This window comes from Bos indicus, chromosome 3, assembly GCF_029378745.1.
Source record: "Bos indicus isolate NIAB-ARS_2022 breed Sahiwal x Tharparkar chromosome 3, NIAB-ARS_B.indTharparkar_mat_pri_1.0, whole genome shotgun sequence".
NCBI lineage: Eukaryota > Metazoa > Chordata > Mammalia > Artiodactyla > Bovidae > Bos > Bos indicus.
The window spans coordinates 92498866-92520379 of NC_091762.1; the positions used below are offsets into that span (position 1 = coordinate 92498866).

General features: G+C 41.6%; 1 protein-coding gene across 1 annotated transcript; it reads right to left on the reverse strand.

Annotated features, from left to right (window-relative positions):
- Positions 1-366: 366 nt before the first annotated feature.
- On the reverse strand, positions 367-21479 carry LRRC42 (leucine rich repeat containing 42). Its single transcript, XM_070786504.1, has 8 exons — positions 21274-21479; positions 15111-15597; positions 8195-8326; positions 6617-6735; positions 4932-5020; positions 4627-4740; positions 2312-2396; positions 367-864 (listed from the first exon to the last, which is right to left on the reverse strand). Exons 2-8 carry the CDS (start codon positions 15581-15583, stop codon positions 590-592), a joined length of 1287 nt encoding a protein of 428 aa, XP_070642605.1. The 5' UTR covers positions 15584-15597; positions 21274-21479; the 3' UTR covers positions 367-589.
- Positions 21480-21514: the final 35 nt, after the last annotated feature.

Here is a 21514-nt window from a genome sequence, read left to right on the forward strand (position 1 = left end):
TTAAAGAAGGCAATGTAATAGAATTGACCTTAGAGCTGGACAGGATGGAATATAAATTTGGGTTCTTTCAAGCTCTGGACCTTCCACAACTCATTTAACTTGAGGCTGAGTTTTCGTAACTATCTAAATTAGGGTTAATGCCTACCTTCAACAACTTACTGTTGTTGTCAGGTTGGGGCATGGCACATGGGAGGCATTCAGTAGTGGCTGCCATTCATATACACGTTTATACGTACATCCTACTGGCTGGGCCAAACTAGAGTAGCAACAAATGACCCTAAGCTGCCTTAGTTCCCATGGCCTTCCATCCCAAACCAAAGTGTTACTTCTTGTGGCTCCAGTGTATATTTCACAAGGAGACCCTAAGAACAGCAAAAATGTTTATTTGAAAAAATTACTATGTATTGAAAATATACATTAGAAATTATTACAGACTTCCATAGCATTCCCCTCCCCCACCACAAAAGTAGAAATAATCGCTTGCTATGCTAATGCCATAGGTAAATTCAAACAAAAAGGAAAACATTATCAGCCCCCCTTCCTCATACATTAGCACTGGAAGGGGAGGTGGTCAACTTATATTTGCCAATCAATACGAATTTAGCAAGTCCCAGTCTTCAACAGCAAGACACACATATTTCTGCTTTGAAGTCTGTGAAGAGCTGCTCTGTTCCTTCTCTGGCTCCTCGAAAGCTCTCTTCTTGCTCTTCTTTGACTCCTGGCTTGACAGGGCTTCGTGTTTCAACAGTGGCCCATGGCAGTCTGCGGCCTTCTCTTTATAGAACTGGAGCTTCTCAGAAGAGTTCATGTGGGCCTCTGTCAGGGGATACTTCCCTGGGGCTTCTGTTCGAGCCCGCTTCCCATCTGTAAGGATGACAGAGGGAAGGGTGATGAGCTTACTATGCCAGCTGCCAATGCCTGCCCAAGCCCAGAAAAATGATCCAACGGAAGTGACAAGAGGCCCAAACAGGGTGAGTCTGGATTCATTTTCCCCGCTTTTGTGTGCCTTATAAAGTAATTTACAGCATATGCACCAGCACAGGTTGCGGGTATGTACTCAGAGAGATCACAGATTTACAGTCAAATCTCAGATCTGCCACTTCTTGGATAAATGACCTTGGGTAAGCTACTTGTCTAAGATTCAGTTTTCTCAGATAGGGATATAAAACCTACTTCATAAGGGTGACGTGAAGATATAAGAAGTAATATATGGTGCTTAGGACAATGCTTGGCACAGCAGTGAAAGCTCAAAAAATGTCAGCTATTACTACTCAGAATCTGGACTTGACTCTGTCTTCTAAGACAGCCAAGTTTGCAGCAAAACTCTAGCAAATGATACAACTTTATTCTCTATCTTTTGGTATAGAATAAATGTTTTTTTATTTTTCTACTTTTATTTTCCCTTCACTTTAATTTTATCCTTTAACTCCTTTCAGAAAAAATTATGGTAAAATACACATAACATAAATTTAGCATGCTAATCATCTTTGAGTGTATAGTTCTGTGGCATGAAGTACATCCACATTGCTCTGTAAACATCACCACCATCCATCTGCAGAACTTTTTCAGCTTGGCCAAACTGAAACTTGGTACGGTAACTCCCCACCACCCGTCACCTCAGTCCCAACAACCATCATTCCACTTGCTTTCACTATGAACTTGACTATTCTAGGGACGTCGTAAGACTCACACATCTGTCCTTTTTTTTTTTGGCCACAGCACGCAGCATGTGGGATCTTAGCTCCCTGACCAGGGATCGAATTGTGCTGGCTGCACTAGAAGCGCAGATTTTTAACCACTGGACACCAGGGAAGTCCCAACATCTGTCTTCTGTGACTGGTGTATTTTACTTAGCAAGATGTCTCTATAAATTTCACCCATGTTATAGCAAGTGTTACAATTTCCTTCCTCCTTAAGGCTAAATGATATTCCATTGTATGTAAATACTACATTTTGTTTATCCATTCATCTGTCGATGGACACTTGGGTTGCTTCTACTTTTGGCTATACTTTAATTCCTTTTTAATGTTCTGTTTTCTATTTTTGTATCACTGCAAATCTTTTCTGGAACAAGACGGGATATATATAAACACATATGTACGTATATACATACGCTTAATAAGTTATTTTCCTGGTGCTGGTGCTCAAAGCTAAGTGTGAACTTACATTATAAGCCATGTTGACAGAGTATAAATCTTGGTGATCTAATTAAGTCAATATGATCATAATTAATCTTCCCACTGAGTGAAGATGAACTAAGTGCCCAAATAATCTAAGGGCGAAACACTCCAAAGGAAAGGGAATTTCTCACAGAAGTGCTGAGCTGCTGTTCGAGACTCCAAGGTTTCTTGCGGCTTCATAGCTTCCAGAGTCACACGCTCCCACTGCAGAACAATCTAATAAAATGTATTTGGAAAGATGTGAAGCCAAACAAAATCTCGAGTTTTTAATCTCAAGCTTTCCTTGTTCCCAAGTCCTCTCTTTCCATAATACAACCCCCCTGTGGTAACCTTACTTCAGACTATGATGAGTCTCTATTCCAATCTACAAATAAACTGCATGTACTTTACTAAAATTTGAAACCTTAGTCATAATACTTTTCACACATTCCTAGGCCCATTTTCACACCTTAGACTATACCAACTGTAATTCAAACTCTTGTACGTGTGTAAAATAACCACATTTCCATACTTTCTCAGGATACTTCATGATCAGTTTCCATTTTTTAAAACTGCTACAAATGTATTAATATATTTATTATAAGTTACTACAAATTCTTTTGAAAAATCTGGCTTAGTAGAAACTACACATAAATAAAGAAAAGACAACAATTATTAGTATTTCACATATACCATAAGTAACAAGAGCTTTAAATTCCACACTCTCATTATGGTATGTAATGAAATAATCATAAAGACAGACAAACATTTGCAAGACATAGAAGCAGCACAACACACAGTTTAAGAAATCAGTTCCAGAGTTAGCTCTGCCTTTACTAGCCAGGGGACCCTTGGCAAGTGATTTAACGGAGAAATTCTGAGACAGACATGGGGATGTAAAGGGACTCCTGTTAGATGGCCTCATTTTTCTGTGTCACCTGCTGAGAATGAGGCAGGAGAATGGAGTCAGCCTGTAACAGTTTCAATAAGAGAGCAATGGAAGATAGATAAAGCACCGCTGCCACGTCCTAGGGGCCTAGCTGGGGCTGCATGGGGCGAGGCTGTATGCAGCCTCAACTTACTTTCAGTCCAAGCTGCTAGTTATTTTACTTCATCCTTAGCTTTGCAAGAGAGGTCCTGGTTTCTCCATTTTAGAGATGAATAAACAGAGCCCAAAACTGCCTTAAGTTGTATACCTACTGGGTTGCTGAGCCAGGACCCCAAACTCAGGCCTCTGACTCTCCAGCCTATGCTCTTTCCACCATGTCACCTGCTACCATAACCAAACCACTCCGAGCCCGTACATGACCATCCCATACCTGCCCCAAGTCCACTGGATGTATCCAGGACTCTTTCAGTGCTACAAACTTAGTCTGACAACGGATGCATGTAATGATTTCAGCATGCATTTACTGGACAAACTTCGAAGTACTTCTGAAACACTGACTCACCAGCACGCCTTCATGCTTACCTATAAGGAAGTGATGCTATCATGAGGTGGCTGGATAGGTCCACCGCCATGCATTACAGAGCGCAGCCAAGGAAGGATCCAGAACAAAAAGCTCAGTGGGTCCTCCAGGCCTCCTCCAATCAACACTGGTTTAAAGTATCTGAAGGCAACAGGCACCAACCACAGGCAAGCTGGCATCTACTGGTGCTCTACTACTTGGTTACCTTCTGAGTGCCTATTTTAGTCTGTACTTTACCAACTTGAGGAAGACCATCAAGAAGGTAAGACAGCATCAAAGCAAAGTTCAGCGAAGAAGCTGATAATGGGAGGGCACAGTCTGCTCAAACTAGCATGGTCTGATCTGAAAACATGGCCTCAGTACGTGCCACCAGCGTTTCCACCCGTACACGAAGGGTATCGGCTTCAATAAGTTGGACTAAGTGAATTTCCCTGAATGGGTCATCCAAGACCTCTACCTTCCCAGAAACAATAGCTCTCTGTACATAAAATACAATTTTTAAACCTAAGAAAGAAAGAGAATGGGAGCACTAAGGATTAAAAAAAAAAAAGACATTTCCTTACTAAGGAGAGTTAAGAAATTTGCCCCCTAAATGGGAAAGAGTTAGACTTGAATTTTAATCAGTGTAACTGTTCTCTTTTTCTGGTACACACATAGCTAAGAGAATCTCTCCTGGAGTTAGATCATACTGTTTTTTTTTTTTGCATAGCAAGCAAGAATTCATTTATTTTCTGAGTCACTTATAAGAAGGCATTTTCTTCTAGGTCCAATAAGGATGAAGCACAGTCTAGCGACCAGAGCATGAGATGTAAGGACTAGCATCTAACAACTTTTCTCAAGTAACTGGGTTAGTTACAAGTCATCAGTGTCTCAAGTTTGACTGAAGATGACAGTTCAGCCGAAGAATACCAAGAGGATTAGCATCTATTCGAGTGTTGAATAAGACACTTGGAATTTATGAAGCCATATTAACTGTAGAAGAGAAAAATCTGCCTTACCTGATCAGCCCAGCCCTCTGTCTTGCAGTTACTGTGATCAAATTCCTTCAAAGGCACTTTGGAGTGAACGAGGCCGATGTGGGTCTGAAGCTTGTGTTTGACAGCTTTGATGTCCTAGTGAGGGAAGAAAGAAATGGTCAGCACAATCAACGCAATGGTCAGCACACACATGGGCAACACCGAACTTGTTCTCAGTAGGAAATAAACTCTATCATAGATACCAGCCCTTTCTGAATGTCGATTAGCAGAAGCAAAATACCAAACTGTATGTTTGTGAAAGTAAGAGAAGGGAACAGAAATCCTACCTTGAGTCCAGTCCCAGAGATATCTAAGCAGTTGAGTTTTCTAAAAGAAAAGAGGTATCCAATTCCTGCATCTGTTATCTCAGGGTTACCTAGATGTCAAAAACATAGGTGGTATTCTGTTACAGTTATAAGTATTGTTAAAATGCCAATAATAAGCTCAAGAAAAAAGGCCAAACAATGATAAAATATAAAATATTGAGAGAACAAACTTTTCAGAGTAAATTAAATATGGGAATCTATCTTTCCTATGAAGAGTCACACGAGATGATCCTTAAGATCTTTTATAGCTCTAAACTTCTAGGAGTTGGGGTTTAGCAGAGAAATTAGTGAACCAGATAGCTACTCCAAAGGGTTTAATTTGGAACCACATAAAAACAGCATATTCAAAACATGTATATTAAACATGTATACACACAGGTATATTAGACTTTGTTCATAGCCACTTCACCTCCAAAGTAAAAGATTTTAATAAGATTTTCAAGAATACTTAGACACAAAGACTATCACTGTCTTATTAACCTGCATTAAAAAAATATATTTATTTTTGGCTGTGCTGGGTCTTTGTTTTTGTGCTGGGTAGCACGGGTTTTTCTCCAGTTGTGGCGAGGTGGGGCTACTCTCTAGTCACAGTGTGCTGGCTGCCCGATGCGCTGGCTTCTCTTGCTGCGGAGCACAGGTTCTGGGGCATGCAGGCTTCAGCAACTGTGGTACACGGGCTCAGTAGCTGTAGCCACTGGGCTCCAGAGCACAGGCTCAATAACTGCGGCACATGGGCTTAGATGCTCAGCGGTACCTGAGATCTCACAAACCCGTATCTCCTGCATTGGCAGGTGGATTCTTTACCACTGAGCCACCAGGGAAGCCCTGCATTTTTTAAAAACAATCCTTTCTTACACTGAATCTTCTCATATCAGAGAGAAGTGCATTTACCACCGGGTCCTCAAGAGCATGAGCACAGTGCTGGCACATTGCAGACACTCAAAAAAAAAATCTGCTAAATGAATATACTTCCCGGGGAGGAAGGGAGGGCGTTTTTGTCTTCATCTTACAGAAGCCAAAACCAAGGCTCAGAGAGTTTAAATAACTTGCCCAAGGGCACACAGTAGCGGAGCAAGGAGTGTCCCCTGACCTCAAACACCTGCTTTCACTACTCTTTTTTTTTTTTTTTCGCTACTCTTTTGACACTAACCATCCTGCCACATATTCAATACATGCTCAGTTAAATCATAACTCATCTTATAATCTTTCCACTACTGGAGTCAGTATCTGGTTCATCTTGAGTAAGCATCAAAATTGTGAATTTATCCAGATCTTTACCAAGAAATTATTGATAAAAATGACCTAGCTGACAGACACTATCAATCAGCAACTCAAAAATAAGTAAAAATGAGTCACATGTCCTCTGCGCTGTGAATATACAGTGAATATGACCTCTCTGCAGAGAATAAGCAGCATGAGTGAATCCTTAAGGGTTTTTACTGCCCTACAGAGTGGAACCATGGCAGGAAAGGTATCTGGCTAGGAGATAACCGTCTCCGGCTTTAGTCCTGCTCTGCCACTAACTTGCTAGGGCACCTAAGAATCACCCCTCAATTTTATCAGCTCTCAGACAAAGGGGAAGAACTAGTTGATTTCTAAGTCCATTCTTCCAATATTAATCATCTATAACTTCTAACAGAACTTACAAGATAAATCTAATAACGACAGATTTTCAAGGCCTCTCTTCATCACTCGAACTGGTGCCGTCATTTTCCGCACCCCGGCATCAGATAAACAATTATCCTTCAGGCGGAGTTGAGTTACACTAGGAAACAAAGTCCACGAGTAAATCACTTAAAGAGCGTTTGAGAAAACCCAGTTATGAGAACATTTTCATACATTTCATTTAAAAATGTATCTTCTAACCCTTGTTATTTCACACTTAATGCATTTAACAGAATTAAAGATCCTTTGATGCTGTTTCAGTTACTGTGTGAGGGTTGAGACCAAAGAAGCATGTAGTACTAGCCTCAGATGGTAGAGGGCACCATGGTGGAATGAGGTAAGCAGGGACTTCATTAGGATAAATACACTTGTTTCACACAAAAACTGCATTCTTGACAAATGTGTCAAAAACATTCTAAGTGTTGGGACAGTCTGCTAAAGAACTCCTATGAGAATCCTCCATATAAAGCACAATCCTTTCATTCTAATATTTTATAAATCCAATTTTCAGAATGGATTTATAAGGTATAGCCATCAGATCAGATCAGATCAGATCAGTCGCTCAGTCGTGTCCGACTCTTTGCGACCCCATGAACTGCAGCACACCAGGCCTCCCTGCCCATCACCAACTCCTGGAGTTCACTCCAACTCACGTCCATCGAGTCAGTGATGCCATCCAGCCATCTCATCCTCTGTCGTCCCCTTCTCCTCCTGCCCCCAATCCCTCCCAGCATCAGAGTCTTCTCCAATGAGTCAACTCTTTGCATGAGGTGGCCAAAGTACTGGAGTTTCAGCTTTAGCATCATTCCTTCCAAAGAAATCCCAGGGCTGATCTCCTTCAGAATGGACTGGTTGGATAGCCATAAGGCGATCCATTCAGCTAACCTGTAACTGGTGTTTTAATGTGCTCCACTGTCCCACATGCAAGAAATCGGAACTTTTATCAACCTCACATAAAAATACCTTTCTGCAGGGCAGTATGTCGGTGTCACTTCCTAGGCAGGCCTGAGGGAAAAGACTAGACTCAGGTTTGTAGTGCTTTTGTCCTTCTGGGTATTTATGAAACCATAAAGGAGTCCATCTGGCCTTCTCTTTGCAAGCCAGACTGAGATCAGTCGGACTATTTATGAAGGGTGTGAACTGGGTGATTTCTTTAAATTATGGTTCTTGAAAATAATTTCTATGGCTGTCTTTTACTAGTTCACTTTTTAAATGATTTACAGCTCAATGACAGTTAAAATAGAAAATGATAATGATTGCAAAAATTATATAACTTCTCATCTCTTGCTAGAATGAATCAAGGCAAAATCATTTTTCAACCCAGGTAGTGTCAAGTACTGCATGTCGAAATAAATTTTATTTAGATAAAAGAACCTACTGACTTACTTTCCTTACCTGTCCAATCAACATTGCTTGTATCAAGTAAATGGAGACTGAAAATATTTTAGAAAAAAAAGTTAGCAAACACACACAGGACTGGGAAGTAATTAACATCCTTCCCACTGGATCACCCTTTAAAAAACAAAACAATTCATTTACAAATGGTGGTAGGTCAATACCTAGACAGGGCCTCATTGGTGAGATGTTCTAGAAGTTCATGCTCATCTCCAAGCTTGCAACAGGAAAGATCCAGACAGGTCAGCTCCCGGAAAGACTTTATCTCCTCGAGTTTTTCTGAAATCACCAGGTATCTGTAGGGCATGGACAGCAATCAACAGCTTTTCTTTTCCTTCTTTTAAAACATCACCAAATGAGGCTTTGTAATACATCAACATTCCATCAGGACAAGATACAACGTAATAAGCAGACTTTACTGATTACTATGTAGGCACAGGTTATAAAAACTTTAAATTTTAAATATATAAAAACATACAAGCAAAGGCAAGACACAAGAGAAAATATCTGCTTTGTTAGAAGTCAGACCTTGGGATCAGTGTTGGGAGTTTTTCAGAGAATTTCCAAACTTCAGGATACTCATAATTTTAATCACTCATTCTTTTAAGGTTGCTTTTTACTTAATGCTAAATATCTAGTGCTTTGAAAACTGGAACAGGCCAAGAATTCTGGATTCTAACCTGTACATGCCCAACAACATACCACATCAAAGATTTATTTGTCACATCAGGTTTTATCTTCCCTACTTGTTTGGGTAGTTGCCCACTCCCCGGTGCCACAGTTAGCCTGCTAACTTTATTCCAAAGTTATGTGCAGCATGACTACGACAAGGACTCATTCCAAACTAGACGGTTATTAAGACAAACCTGTGAGCACGGACACTTTAATTACACTGGGCACGAGGCCAGACTGCTATCATGGAGTATCAGAAGGCCTCTGGAGAGGAAGAGATTAAAAAGACACTGCTGTGGTCTCCACCCTGCTTTCTAGTTGTCCATCTATTTCATATGAGGTCAGCAAGAAAAAATGAAAAGGGATTAGAAGTGACAGGAAACAGGAGAGGAGCCTAAAAAAAAAACAGGGAAAGGGAAACGCCTGTGGCAAGAGCATGCCTTTCTCATCCATTTTCCTCACAGACGTCTAGAAGTTTTCATAGTGAGATGGTTCACTAGGATCAGTGGGCTTATATTTAAAAGTGTTCACATTTCTCTTCTGTCACCAGGATCATAATTATCAAAAAGAGCACTGAATAATCCAAGGACAAGAAGGGCGACAGATCTATTTCCTGCCTACTTCCAATCAGAATAAGATACATTGAAGCTCATCACTGGCCTGACTGCTGGGTACAGATGGCCTGGGGCATTGATACCCCCTCTAAGCTGCCTGGTGACCAAGCTCAGCTGAGTACACAAATGAGCCTTATTTACTCAGACATATTTTAATTACACTGTAAATAAAGCTCCTGTTTTCCATCTTCTAATCATAGAGTTGAAGTGGGTTAATGGGGATTTGGGGGATTAATGGCAATTAGAGAAAGGAAAACACACATCCTTTGGTCAATTAACTAAAAGATTTTTAGGAACTGTGAGACATGGGTTCTCTGGGAAGGCACAATGATGTATAACATGATTCACAAACATTACAAAAATCAAGACGAAGAAACGAAACGTGCAAAGCCACAGACACTAGATGCTTATCCAGGACACAAATGAAGTTCTAGGGTCTTGCTGAAAATTAATCTTCCAACTTTCCCTTCAAAAAGTTCTGAAGAATATAATGGAGAAGCAACAGAACGAACACATTTTAGTGTCAGACCTGAGTTTGGATTTCAGCAAGGCTAATGTCAGACTTTATTTTTGGGGGCTTCAAAATCACTGCAGATGGTGACTGCAGCCATGAAATTAAAAGACACTTACTCCTTGGAAGGAAAGTTATGACCAACCTAGATAGCATATTGAAAAGCAGAGACATTACTTTGCCGACAAAGGTTCGTCTAGTCAAGGCTATGGTTTTTCCATCCATACGTCACATCCAGTCACGTATGGATGTGAGAGTTGGACTGTGAAGAAAGCTGAGCACCGAAGAATTGATGCTTTTGAACTGTGGTGTTGGAGAAGACTCTTGAGAGTCCCTTGGACTGCAAGGAGATCCAACCAGTCCATTCTGAAGGAGATCAGCCCTGGGATTTCTTTGGAAGGAATGATGCTAAAGCTGAAACTCCAGTACTTTGGCCACCTCATGCGAAGAGTTGACTCAATGGAAAAGACTCTGATGCTGGGAGGGATTGGGGGCAGGAGGAGAAGGGGATGGCAGAGGATGAGATGGCTGGATGGCATCACTGACTCGATGGACGTGAGTCTGAGTGAACTCCGGGAGTTGGTGATGGACAGGGAGGCCTGGTGTGCTGCGATTCATGGGGTTGCAAGGAGTCGGACGCGACTGAACTGAACTGAATTACTTGTATGATTGTAAGAAAGTTATTTAACCTCTGCAAGTCTCAATTTCTCCAGCTAGAAAATGGAGCTGATGATTATTTTAAGGATTATTAAGAAAATTAGAAAAAAAAAAGTTTCAAAAGTAAACAGCATCTTATAGGCCCTCATTAAATGGTATGTGTGCTTGTACTAAGTCATGTACGACTCTGTGAGGCTATGCACTGTAGCCTGCCAGGTTTTTCTGTCCAGGGGATTTCCCAAGCAATAATGCTGGAGTGGGTTGCCATTTCCCCCTCCAGGGGGTCTTCCCTACCTGGGTCGAGCCCGAGTTGCCAGCACCTCCTGCATTGGCAGGCACATTCTTTATCACCGAGGCACCTGGGAGGCCCCATTAAATGGTAATAGCTATTACTTCAGTCACAAAGGGTGATATTTTAAGGAAAACATACTTGCCTCCTGTGACCGTCAATGGGATTAAAAATCAGAGGGAAGAGACGGTTTTACAGGTTGAAACATATAGACAGTTTTCTCCTTTTGGCAGGCAGCTTTGTGACCCAACCCCAAACAGCAAGTGCCTGCACTAAACCAATTACCTTATTTTTCAATTCTGGTAAAACCTTTGTTGCTGCAGCTTCAGCTGGGAATTGCAAATGCAAACCCAAATCTCCTGCCCTCTTCCTACTTCCCTTCAGGGATTCAAAAGGAGAAGGCAAGTTTTCAATCACAACTGAAAATCCTACCCCTATATTTGGATAAGACAGCACTGTCTGATTACTTATTTGGAATTGTTGCAATAAAATGAGTCAAGAGATTGTTAAAAATGTTTCTTATATTTTTCTGATTATAAGGAAAACATTCCTTGGAAAAAAACTAAAATCTAGAAAATTATAAGGAAAATTAAAACCAATTTCAATTCCATTATCTAAATTACATTTCAGTGGGCTTCCCTCTTTTCCCCGCTATATATGCAATGCATATAAAATTTTCTGTTTTTTCACAAACAAAATTGGGATCATATATGTAATTTTAATTATTCTTTTTCATTTGTTATATAATGAACAATTTACCACATCATTTTAAATGATCTTTGGATATTATCTTAACAGTTACACGATTACTTAGTTTCCTCTTGTTGGATATTCAGCTTCCAGGTTTACATTATTACAACTAGTACTACATTGAACACCCTTACGTAAAGTATTTGTTCTCATATTTGATGATCACATTAGAAATTAGAACAGACTCTTGATACAATGATACAGATGATTTTAAACAAATGATACAGATATTTTTAAGGCTTTTGCTACATACTGCCAAGTTGCTTTCCAGAAATGCTACATTATGTGCTCATTAAATGTGAATGAAAGTGCTATTCTCATCCAATTTGACCAGTGGAACAGTATGCAGACATCACATGGGATAAAAAGCATTTTCCCCATTGTAAGGATTACCTAAGCTATAATGGTAAATGGAGGAAAAAGCAGAATACAAGTTATAGAGTATATTCACAAATATACAAAGATACATTATTTGAAATGATTACCATGAAGGATCTCCAGTATTCTTGCCTGGGAAATTCCAGAGAGAGAGGAGCCTGGCAAGCTACAGTCCCATGGGACTGCAAAGAGTCTGACATGACTTAGCAACTAAACCACCATCACCATGAATGATGGAACTATAAACTTTATTAAACAGTTTTATGTTTCTCAAATAGTATGTATTTGCCTTTATAAAATAATTTTAAAACAATATTTATATCATAACTATTTTTCATTGTTCTAATTTTTCCACAATGAACATAAATAACTTGGAATAAAAAATGAAGGAGTAAAATGTACTTTTTCCCTTCTTTTTATCATATGCCTCCTGGTTCATTCAGTTCAGTTCCTTAGTCATGTCCGACTCTTTGCGACCCCATGAACCGCAGCACACCAGGCCTCCCTGTCCATCACCAACTCCCGGAGTTCACCAAAACTCATGTCCATTGAGTCAGTGATGCCATCCAACCATCTCATTCTCTGTCGTCCCCTTCTCCTGCTGCCCTCAATCTTTCTCAGCATCAGGTGGCCAAAGTACTGGAGTCTCAGCTTCAACATCAGTCCTTCCAATGAATATTTAGGGCTGATCTCCTTTAGGATGGACTGGTTGGATCTCTTTGCAGTCCAAGGGACTCTCAAGAGTCTTCTCCAACACCACAGCTCAAAAGCATCAATTCTTCGGTGCTCAGCTTTCTTCACAGTCCAACTCTCACATCCATACATGACCACTGGAAAAACCATAGCCTTGACTAGACGGACCTTTGGACAAAGCAATGTCTCTGCTTTTTAATACACTGTCTAGGTTGGTCATAACTTTCCTTCCAAGGAGTAAACGTCTTTTAATTTCATGGCTGCAATCACCATCTGCAGTGATTTTGGAGCCCAGAAAAATAAAGTCTGACACTGTTTCCCCATCTAATTGCCATGAAGTGATGGGACCAGATGCCTTGATCTTGGTTTTCTGAGTGTTGAGCTTTAAGCCAACTTTTTCACTCTCCTCTTTCACTTTCATCAAGAGGCTCTTTAGTTCTTCTTCACTTTCTACCATAAGGGTGGTGTCATCTGCATATCTGAGGTTATTGATATTTCTCCCAGCAATCTTGATTCCAGCTTGTGCTTCTTCCAGCCCAGCGTTTCTCATGATGTACTCTGCATATAAGTTAAATAAGCAGGGGGACAATACACAGCCTTGAAGTACTCCTTTTCCTATTTGGAACCAGTCTGTTGTTCCATGTCCAGTTCTAACTGTTGCTTCCTGACCTGCATACAAATTTCTCAAGAGGCAGGTCAGCTGGTCTTGTATTGGCATCTCTTTCAGAATTTTCCAGTTTATTGTGGTCCACAGTTGAAGGCTTTGGCATAGTTAATAAAGCAGAAATAGATGTTTTTCTGGAACTCTCTTGCTTTTTTGATGATCCAGTGATGTTGGCAATTTGATCTCTGGTTCCTCTGCCTTTTCTAAATCCAGCTTGAACATCTGGAAGTTCATGGTTCATGTATTGCTGAAGCCTGGCTTGGAGAATTTTGAGCATTACTTTACTAGCGTGTGAGATGAGTGCAATTGTGTGGTAGTGTGAGCATTCTTTGGCATTGCCTTTCTTTGGGACTGGAATGAAAACTGACCTTTTCCAGTCCTGTGGCCACTGCTGAGTTTTCCAAATTTGCTGACATATTGAGTGCAGCACTTTCACAGCATCATCTTTCAGGATTTGAAATAGCTCAACTGGATTCCATCACTTCCAGTAGCTTTGTTTGTAGTGATGCTTCCTAAGGCCCACTTGACTTCGCATTCCAGGATGTCTGGCTCTAGGTGAGTGATCACATCATCGTGATTATCTGGGTCGTGAAGATCTTTTTTGTACAGTTCTTCTGTGTATTCTTGCCACCTCTTCTTAATATCTTCTGCTTCTGTTAGGTCCGTACCATTTCTGTCCTTTATTGAGCTCATCTTTGCATGAAATCTTCACTTGATTTCTCTAATTCTCTTGAAGAGATCTCTAGTCTTTCCCATTCTATTGTTTCCTCTATTTCTTTGCACTGATCGCTTTTGGTTAGCCTTGTTTTAATGGTCATATTGATTGTGCATCTTAAAAGTAAGCTGCCTTTCACATTTTGAATGACAAAAATTCACATAACGGTATACTATACGGCTATTTTAAAAATCTACACAGATTTTTGGCAAATAATTTTGAAAATATGTGAAAGAGCAAAGTGCTTAATAGTGTGAGCACTATGTTGCATTTGTATAACGAAGAGGAGAGCTATATATGCATGGGTATGTACAGAGTATTTCTGGAATTATGTAAAGAAAACTGGTAACAGTAGTTGCCTCTGGGAAAGAGCAAAGGAGAGAGATGGAAGGAAGGCTTATGTTTCACTTTACACCCTTTTGTGTTTGTGTTTAAGTCCTTTTCTGTGTAATTTTTTTCAAGGTTTTCTTTTTAATTAGTAGATGCCTTGAAAGTTATTTTACATGATAGTGGTATAAGAAATTTAAATAAGTCAATAAAAGTGTATGAGCAAAGGCAATCATAAGAGAAAACACATGCTCTGTTAGAAAATAGATGGTGGTTCTCGCGTTGGGACCTTATCGAAAATTTCTAAACTTTAAGATACTTGAAATTTTAGTCACCTCTTCTTCGAAAGCTGCTTTTTATCTAATGTTCAATATCTAATAGTCTGAAAACTGGAACGGAGAGGAGAATTCTGGGTACTAATCTTCACATCCCTGAGAGTATACCAAGAGATATCTGGCAGATCACATCTTGTCTTTCCTATTTTCTCCTACTAGAAAAGTTGGTAGATGAGTATTTTCTATCTAATGAAAGAGCTGTGGCAATCAACTAATCCTTATAAAGTGTTTTCAAAATAAATAAATTAAAAAACAAAAACACTAACAAAAACAAAATAAAGCTAAGTGCTATCTGGGAGGGTGAGGGAAGGGAGAAAGACAATGATTTTTCTCAAAATGGCCTACCACTTCATGTTTGAAAATTCTAAACTCAAGTGCTGTTTGATGGGGGGAGCCCCCAAGCCCACTAAGTCCCAGAACCTGACAGAATCAACACACCCAACAAAACGCTCACTATCATAATCAGAACACCCACCTGTTTCGCAAACACAAGGAGCAAAGCACCAGACTTCCATAGGCCTCAGTGAACTTCTGTAAAGCCCTCAGCCCTGCACCGGGCTCTGTGAATTTCTGTCTGGCTTCAGCAGCAGAGAACAGCTTTTCAGCAATCTGCTCAGGAAAGCCGATAAGGGAATCAATGTGGTCAACATTGTCAGAGATGAAGCCCAGGACAAGGCTGAAGAGGGATTTGGCAGAGTACCGAAGATTTCCCTCCCGGGTGTATGTGAAGATGAAATGATCAGTCTTCTCTTTCTGTGCAGTGTCATCTTCCCTGTTCATGCAAAGCTCCACAGAAAAGCCTTTGGGAAACAGTCTGAAAGGCCTTGGCTTCTGCAGGCTACTCCTAACATCATCCAAGGCCAGATTGACCATGTGCAGTTGCCCATTTTCTCGCACGTAGATGGGCCCTGAGTCCAGATGGTTTTCTGAGTTGAGGTAGTACGACATTGCCTTGGTTGTGACTGTAAAAGCAAGGTACAAGGGAAGAAAACCCAATTAAAATGCCATTTGTAAAATGTAACTTCACCATGCTGTGCCCAGAGCTTTATGAGCCTACCAGGCAGGCCCTCTGGCTGCTCTGGTGAATCAAAGCTTACCAGTTGCCTGTGAACCCTGGCACTGGAGGCTGCATCTGTTACCTTGACCTGGAAAGCCCCTTCCTGCTCTTCCCTTTCTTGTCTGTCTGGTGAAGTCCTATTCATCTTTCAAAAACCAGCTCAAATCTCATTTCTAAAATTCACTCTAGGGTCTCCCTGTTGGTTCAGTAGTCAATAAACCACCTGCTGATGCAGGGGGCATGGTTTCAATCCCTGGTCTAGAAGATTCCACATGCCTCAGGGCAACTCACCCATGTACTGCAACTACTGATCCCGCTTATCCTACAGTCCATGCTTCTCAAGGGAGAAGCCACCACAGTGAGAGGCCTGAGCACCACAATGAGAGAGCAGCCCTGGCTCGCCACAACTAGAGTAAAGTTCACTGAGCAATGAAGACCCAGCACAGCCAAAACTAAATAAGTAAATAAATAAATAAAGTTCACTCTAAGAGAGTTATCATAGAAGTGGAAGACAGTCACTGGCAAGGAAAGTCATGGTAGCATAGCAGACAGTAGCAAAACAACTGAGAATAATCCCAGTGTCCAACGAGGGTGTTATTACAGAAATGTTACATGCACACCATGGAATGTTACACGTCCATCAAAATGATACAATTTTTATTGACTTGCAAGTTATAAATATTAATAGTAACATCTAGAATTTACTATTTGTATTTTAAAATATGTTTTCACACAGAACAAAGGCTAGAAACTAATAACTCCCTTCCTTGTTACCCTGGCACCTTCCACACATTTATTACGCTTGGCTCGCATTTCTGCTAATTTATTTCTAGGCGTGTCCTGCTGATTTGAGCTCCTTGAGAGCAGAGATCATGTTTAATTCATTCACCCTAACACAGTGCTTTGGCATGTAGTAGTCCCTGAGCAGACAGTCATGGAACTAAAGTTTACTCTTTTACAAAACTTTACACAGAACACAAGGAACACATTTTTTTTTTTTTTGTATCCACAAACAAAGACCTCCATCACAAGAGCTAACTAAAATCTATTAAGCTGAGATGCTAGATCCAAGGGCTAGAATAGTTAGCTCTCATTCCTTAATTTCTTCAGTTAACTGGCACTGCTGAGGTAAGGCAAAATATCAAAAACAGCAGGATATTTATGCAATCATGTAGATGACATTTTATGCCCAAGTACTAATTGGAATAAATATTTGCTTTCCTGAGGAATGGTGAGATTTCAAAGTATTTGAGAAATTGCCATGCTAAATAAAATGAAGTATGATTATCACTGTTACAATTTTTAGGTAAAATTTAATATAATACAGGTCAAATAGCTGCTATTATCTCTAAAAGACAGATTGACTTTTAGAGTGAACCAACCCAGCTTTGTCTGCATTAATGCAGGGCTAGAATGTAGCTCTGAATTCACCCACTTAAAAGTGTCAATCAATCAAGTCAGTGATCAAAAATGCTGACGCTGGGAAGATAAACAGTGATCCTGTTGCAGGCATCAGTATGATCCATGTTTCTCCAGAGGATAATTATGTGTGTAAAAGTACACCAGAAAAGAGGGCCCTGCCACGCCACGCCCAAGAGCTCATTCTTTCCTGCTCATCTTATGCTTTATTCTCTGGCCAAGCCATACTACCCAGGTTAAGTTGGCTGTGTTCTCTCGTCCCAGTGGCCTTTGCACATCCTGCTCCCTTTGGCTGGAACATCCTTCTCAGCTGCCCTGACCTAGCTGATTCCTAGTTCTCACTAACAGCTAGCTCAACCTCATCCCTCTCCTGGGAAGACTTCCTAGCCCCTGCACTAGTGCACGTGTCTCTGGTTTTTCCAGAGCACCAAGGTCTGTCTCTTTGTATATAGCACTTAGCACTGTGTACTGTCTGTTCACTTGTTAATATTTCCAAAGTTGTGAGCTCTTTGAGGGCAAGGCACTTGTTGGATTCATCTCTCTTTTTTCAGGCCAACACAATGCCTAGCTTGAGTAAGCCCTCAGTAGATATTTGCTGAACCAAACGAGAGGAAGACTGAGACCTCAGAAGAACAGACTTAGGGCTCTGAGCTGCAGGGCCTGCTGATACTGTTGCTAGGAGCCAGCTCCTCTTCCAGGCAACAGCTGCAGGCTCCTCCCCCAACTTGCCAGACCCTTTTGCAGGTGGTAGAAGCAAAGAGCATGATGGGAGTATATTGTTACTGGTACTACCAGGGAGGGGGGAAAAAAAGAATCTAAAAAACAGAAGAAAAAAAAAAATCCTGTCACAGTGCCAACTCTCATAACCCATATTCTTGCCAGTATTCAGTGCCTCTGCTAAGGTGATAATTTTACTTATTCTAAGCTTTTCTTCTAGGGGTAAGCATGTGGTTCCTTCAATCTCAGAGAGTTTAATTCTGATGAGGAGACAAAGCAGATCCCCTTTGGTCTTCTCCTCTGGACTTGAACATTCATAGTCCTTCTCTACCTGTAGACCTGGAAGTAGATACCAGGCATAGCCCCACGTAAGAATGAACTGATTTAAAAGTGGAAAGACAAATTCTATGGAAGTTAACACAAGGAATCAGCACACTATAAAACCCCTGGCAATGAAACAGGGTCTGCTCATATGTAGCAACCCTAGCCATCACTCCTAATAGTGCCGCCCATAGATTCTAGGGTAAAACAAACCGATGAATGGAGGACCACTTCCGGCGAAAATCAGAAAACTGATTCCATCCAGCAGAGGGCACAAGAAGTCGGGGACCAAAGTGAAGATGCTAACCCAGGCTGCCAAAAATCCCAGCAGCTTCTGCTTCCACGGATTTTTTTTTTTTTTTTTTTCTTTTTTGGACCTTAGTTCCCTGATCAAGGACTGAACCCAATGCGCCCCTGCATTGGGAGTGCAGAGTCTTAACCACTGGACTGTCAGGGAAGTCTCACATGAATCATTTTCAAAACAGACATAGTTCTGGCTATATTTTACCTTTACTTTTTTACTTAAATTACTCATGAAATGCTAGTTCTCTTTCTAAATGATGAAAAAATCAAATAATTCCTGAAGAGTAAAACCTACATCATTTGTCCAGAGATGCCAAGGGCTCTCTGTTCTTCAACTATGGTACCTAAGGAACGGACCATGATCAGGAAATTCCAGGGACCTTTGATTTTTACTACTAAATTTGTGCATCTTGCTCCCAACAAGGAGCAAGCTTCCTAAGAGTTTCTGAGGTACCATAAAATGATCTAAGAATTATATTAATGTTTAAGCCTTTCAAAGTTAAGAACTGTAAAGGCAAGAAAATTCCAAAGTTTCTGTAACTTGGCTCTGCTTGTTCCTGGCTATTATACAGAGTGGTTTATTATAAGGGACAGAGTCTATTATCAGGAGACAGAGCCTGTTCTGTATCATGGCAAAAATCCTACACGAACTGGAAAATTAAAGTAATTAGTATGTGAAAGAATAACAATGTTCAGTGAAGGTCTGTATTAGCTATATTTCATATTAGAGCAACAGAATAACAAGGTAGCCTCTGATAGTTTTCCAGCCTGTCTCTGGAGAGGTGGTTTTGTAACCCATAAAATCTCATAGAAAACTATTACAATAGTACATGTTCTAGTATTTGGTCACCACAAATGAGCCATGAACATGTCATTTCATCAAATGAATAAAACGTAGCCTTACTACATTAAAAATTCAGTTCTCTATTGCCTCTTCGAATAAGAGGCAAGATAAAATAAGTGATGACTAAACATGGCTTTTTAGAACTTGAAGCCAGTTCACCAAGCAAGAACCATGACTATCCAGTAGAGGGGACTGGAAAGATGGAGTCAGGGAAGCAGACTACAGGAGACAATTAAAATTGTGAGCTGAGCCTACAGTTATGCAATTTGAAAAGAAAAAGAAGAAAACACCTAATTTTAGTAGGTAAAGTAAGACAGCAATCTCTCAGTAATAATAAGCCATAGTAAGACTATGATGATAATAATAGTGGGTGTGATAGCTCCCACTGAGTTGCCAAGCACTGTTAGGTACTATATTAAATGCAGTTCTCAACAATCCTATGACGTAAGGTTCGCCATTTAATAAAGGGGCTCAGAGACTAAAGTAACTTACTTAAGAAACAGAACTAGTAAGTGGCAGGGCCAGAATTCAATCTCAAAGCTGTATCACTCCAAAAGCTCAAGCTCTTTTCACTGCATGATGCTGTCTCTCAAGAATAAAAATATGACATCAGCTTTAAGGATAAAAAAAAAAAATGTTAAAAATTAATCTCACCCACCTGTTTGAGCCCTCTGGTATTCACTGACTCAAGCTGGGGAGGGGGGGTGAGAGAGGGCAGAGATAAAAAAAAAACAGTGGACATCTGAGAAAAGAGTTGGTGGGAACTGAGCCAGGACAATAGCTACACTGAGGCTTTCCCTCTTTCCTCTGCCAGGGCAGAAATTACCCATATCCACACACCAGGAAAACATCTGTCACTCCATGGCCTTCATCCCAAGGCTGCAGACACCCTCGGTTTACTTGAAAATGCAGTATTCTTAAGCAAATGTCTAACATAAAAACATGAACGGAAACTAGTTCCAAACCACCAATAACCAAGTAACAATCTTAGGTTTATTGTTCTGGATCACCACCATTATTCAATTCTCAATTCATTTCTTTTGTTTTATAACTTGCACTTGCCTACCTGCCTTCTCTCCCATACCTAGCTCCTTATTTGCCTCTTAGGAGAGGCCAATCTCTCCTACATCCTGACATCTGACAGTTTTTCTACCGGCCAACTGTAGAGCTTCTCACACAAAATCCAATCTCTGCACCAAAAATCCTAATCCTCTCCTTTCACCCACTCCCAACTCCCCTGCCCTCAACTCTCAAACCTCACGCCCTTCCAATCTTTCCATGATCCTTCTGAATGTGGCTCCCGGTGGCCCAGATCCAATCACACCTTCACCTGGCTCTCCCTCCTCCCACCGCACCATTCCACCCCCACCCTCCCTAACCCCCTGCACTCTTTCTCTGTCCTTTATCACGTAGTCTTCCCTTCCTCCCACTCTCTGAGATTCCCTCTCCTGGGACTCCAAACTCTCCATCTTTCCCTCCTCTTCTGCCCTCAACCTTCAAAATCTCCTTCCTTCATGACTCAATGTCCAACTTCACAGTCCACAGCCCCAACTTTTCTCCCCTGCCCCCAAACCCCACCCTCTCTCTTATTCTAATCCTAGATCCTTTACTCCTAGCACTCCTCAAATCCCCTTCCCTCTCCCCCTCCCCAGTACTGCAATTCTCCATTTCTGTCTAAATTCCCATGCGTGACCCTCCCCAAGTGCACCCAAGCTAATCCTGCTCCCTCTTCCCACCCAGGCCCCGAACGAACCTCAATTCTCACCCGCCCCATACCCTAGCCCAGCATCAACTCCACCCATAAACCCATCTCTGACACCCCTAGATCCTCACCCTCACGTCATTCACCCAACCACACCCCAGCCCCGACCCTCTCGGTCTTCCCCTCCCCTCTCCCACCCCTCCCTCAAACCCCACACCCGCCCCCACTCGCAGCCCCGGGATCCGTGAGCGGCCCAGCCCGCGGCCGCCACCTACCTGTGCCCCTGTCTGGGGCAGCCAGCGGCAGCTCCTCTGTGGCGGCTCCCTCCTCCTGCCGCGCGGCTGAGGCGGGGAAGCGGTTCCGCGCCCCCGGCACAAAGCTAGGGAAGGTGGGACACAGAGTGGGAGGGAGTAAGGAGGGGGCTGGGGGCGACCTGGCGCCGTGAGACCGCGGGGCCGGCGGGGGCGGGCGGGGGGGGAAGACTGGGCAGGGGAGGCGCGCCTGCGCGAGACCCGG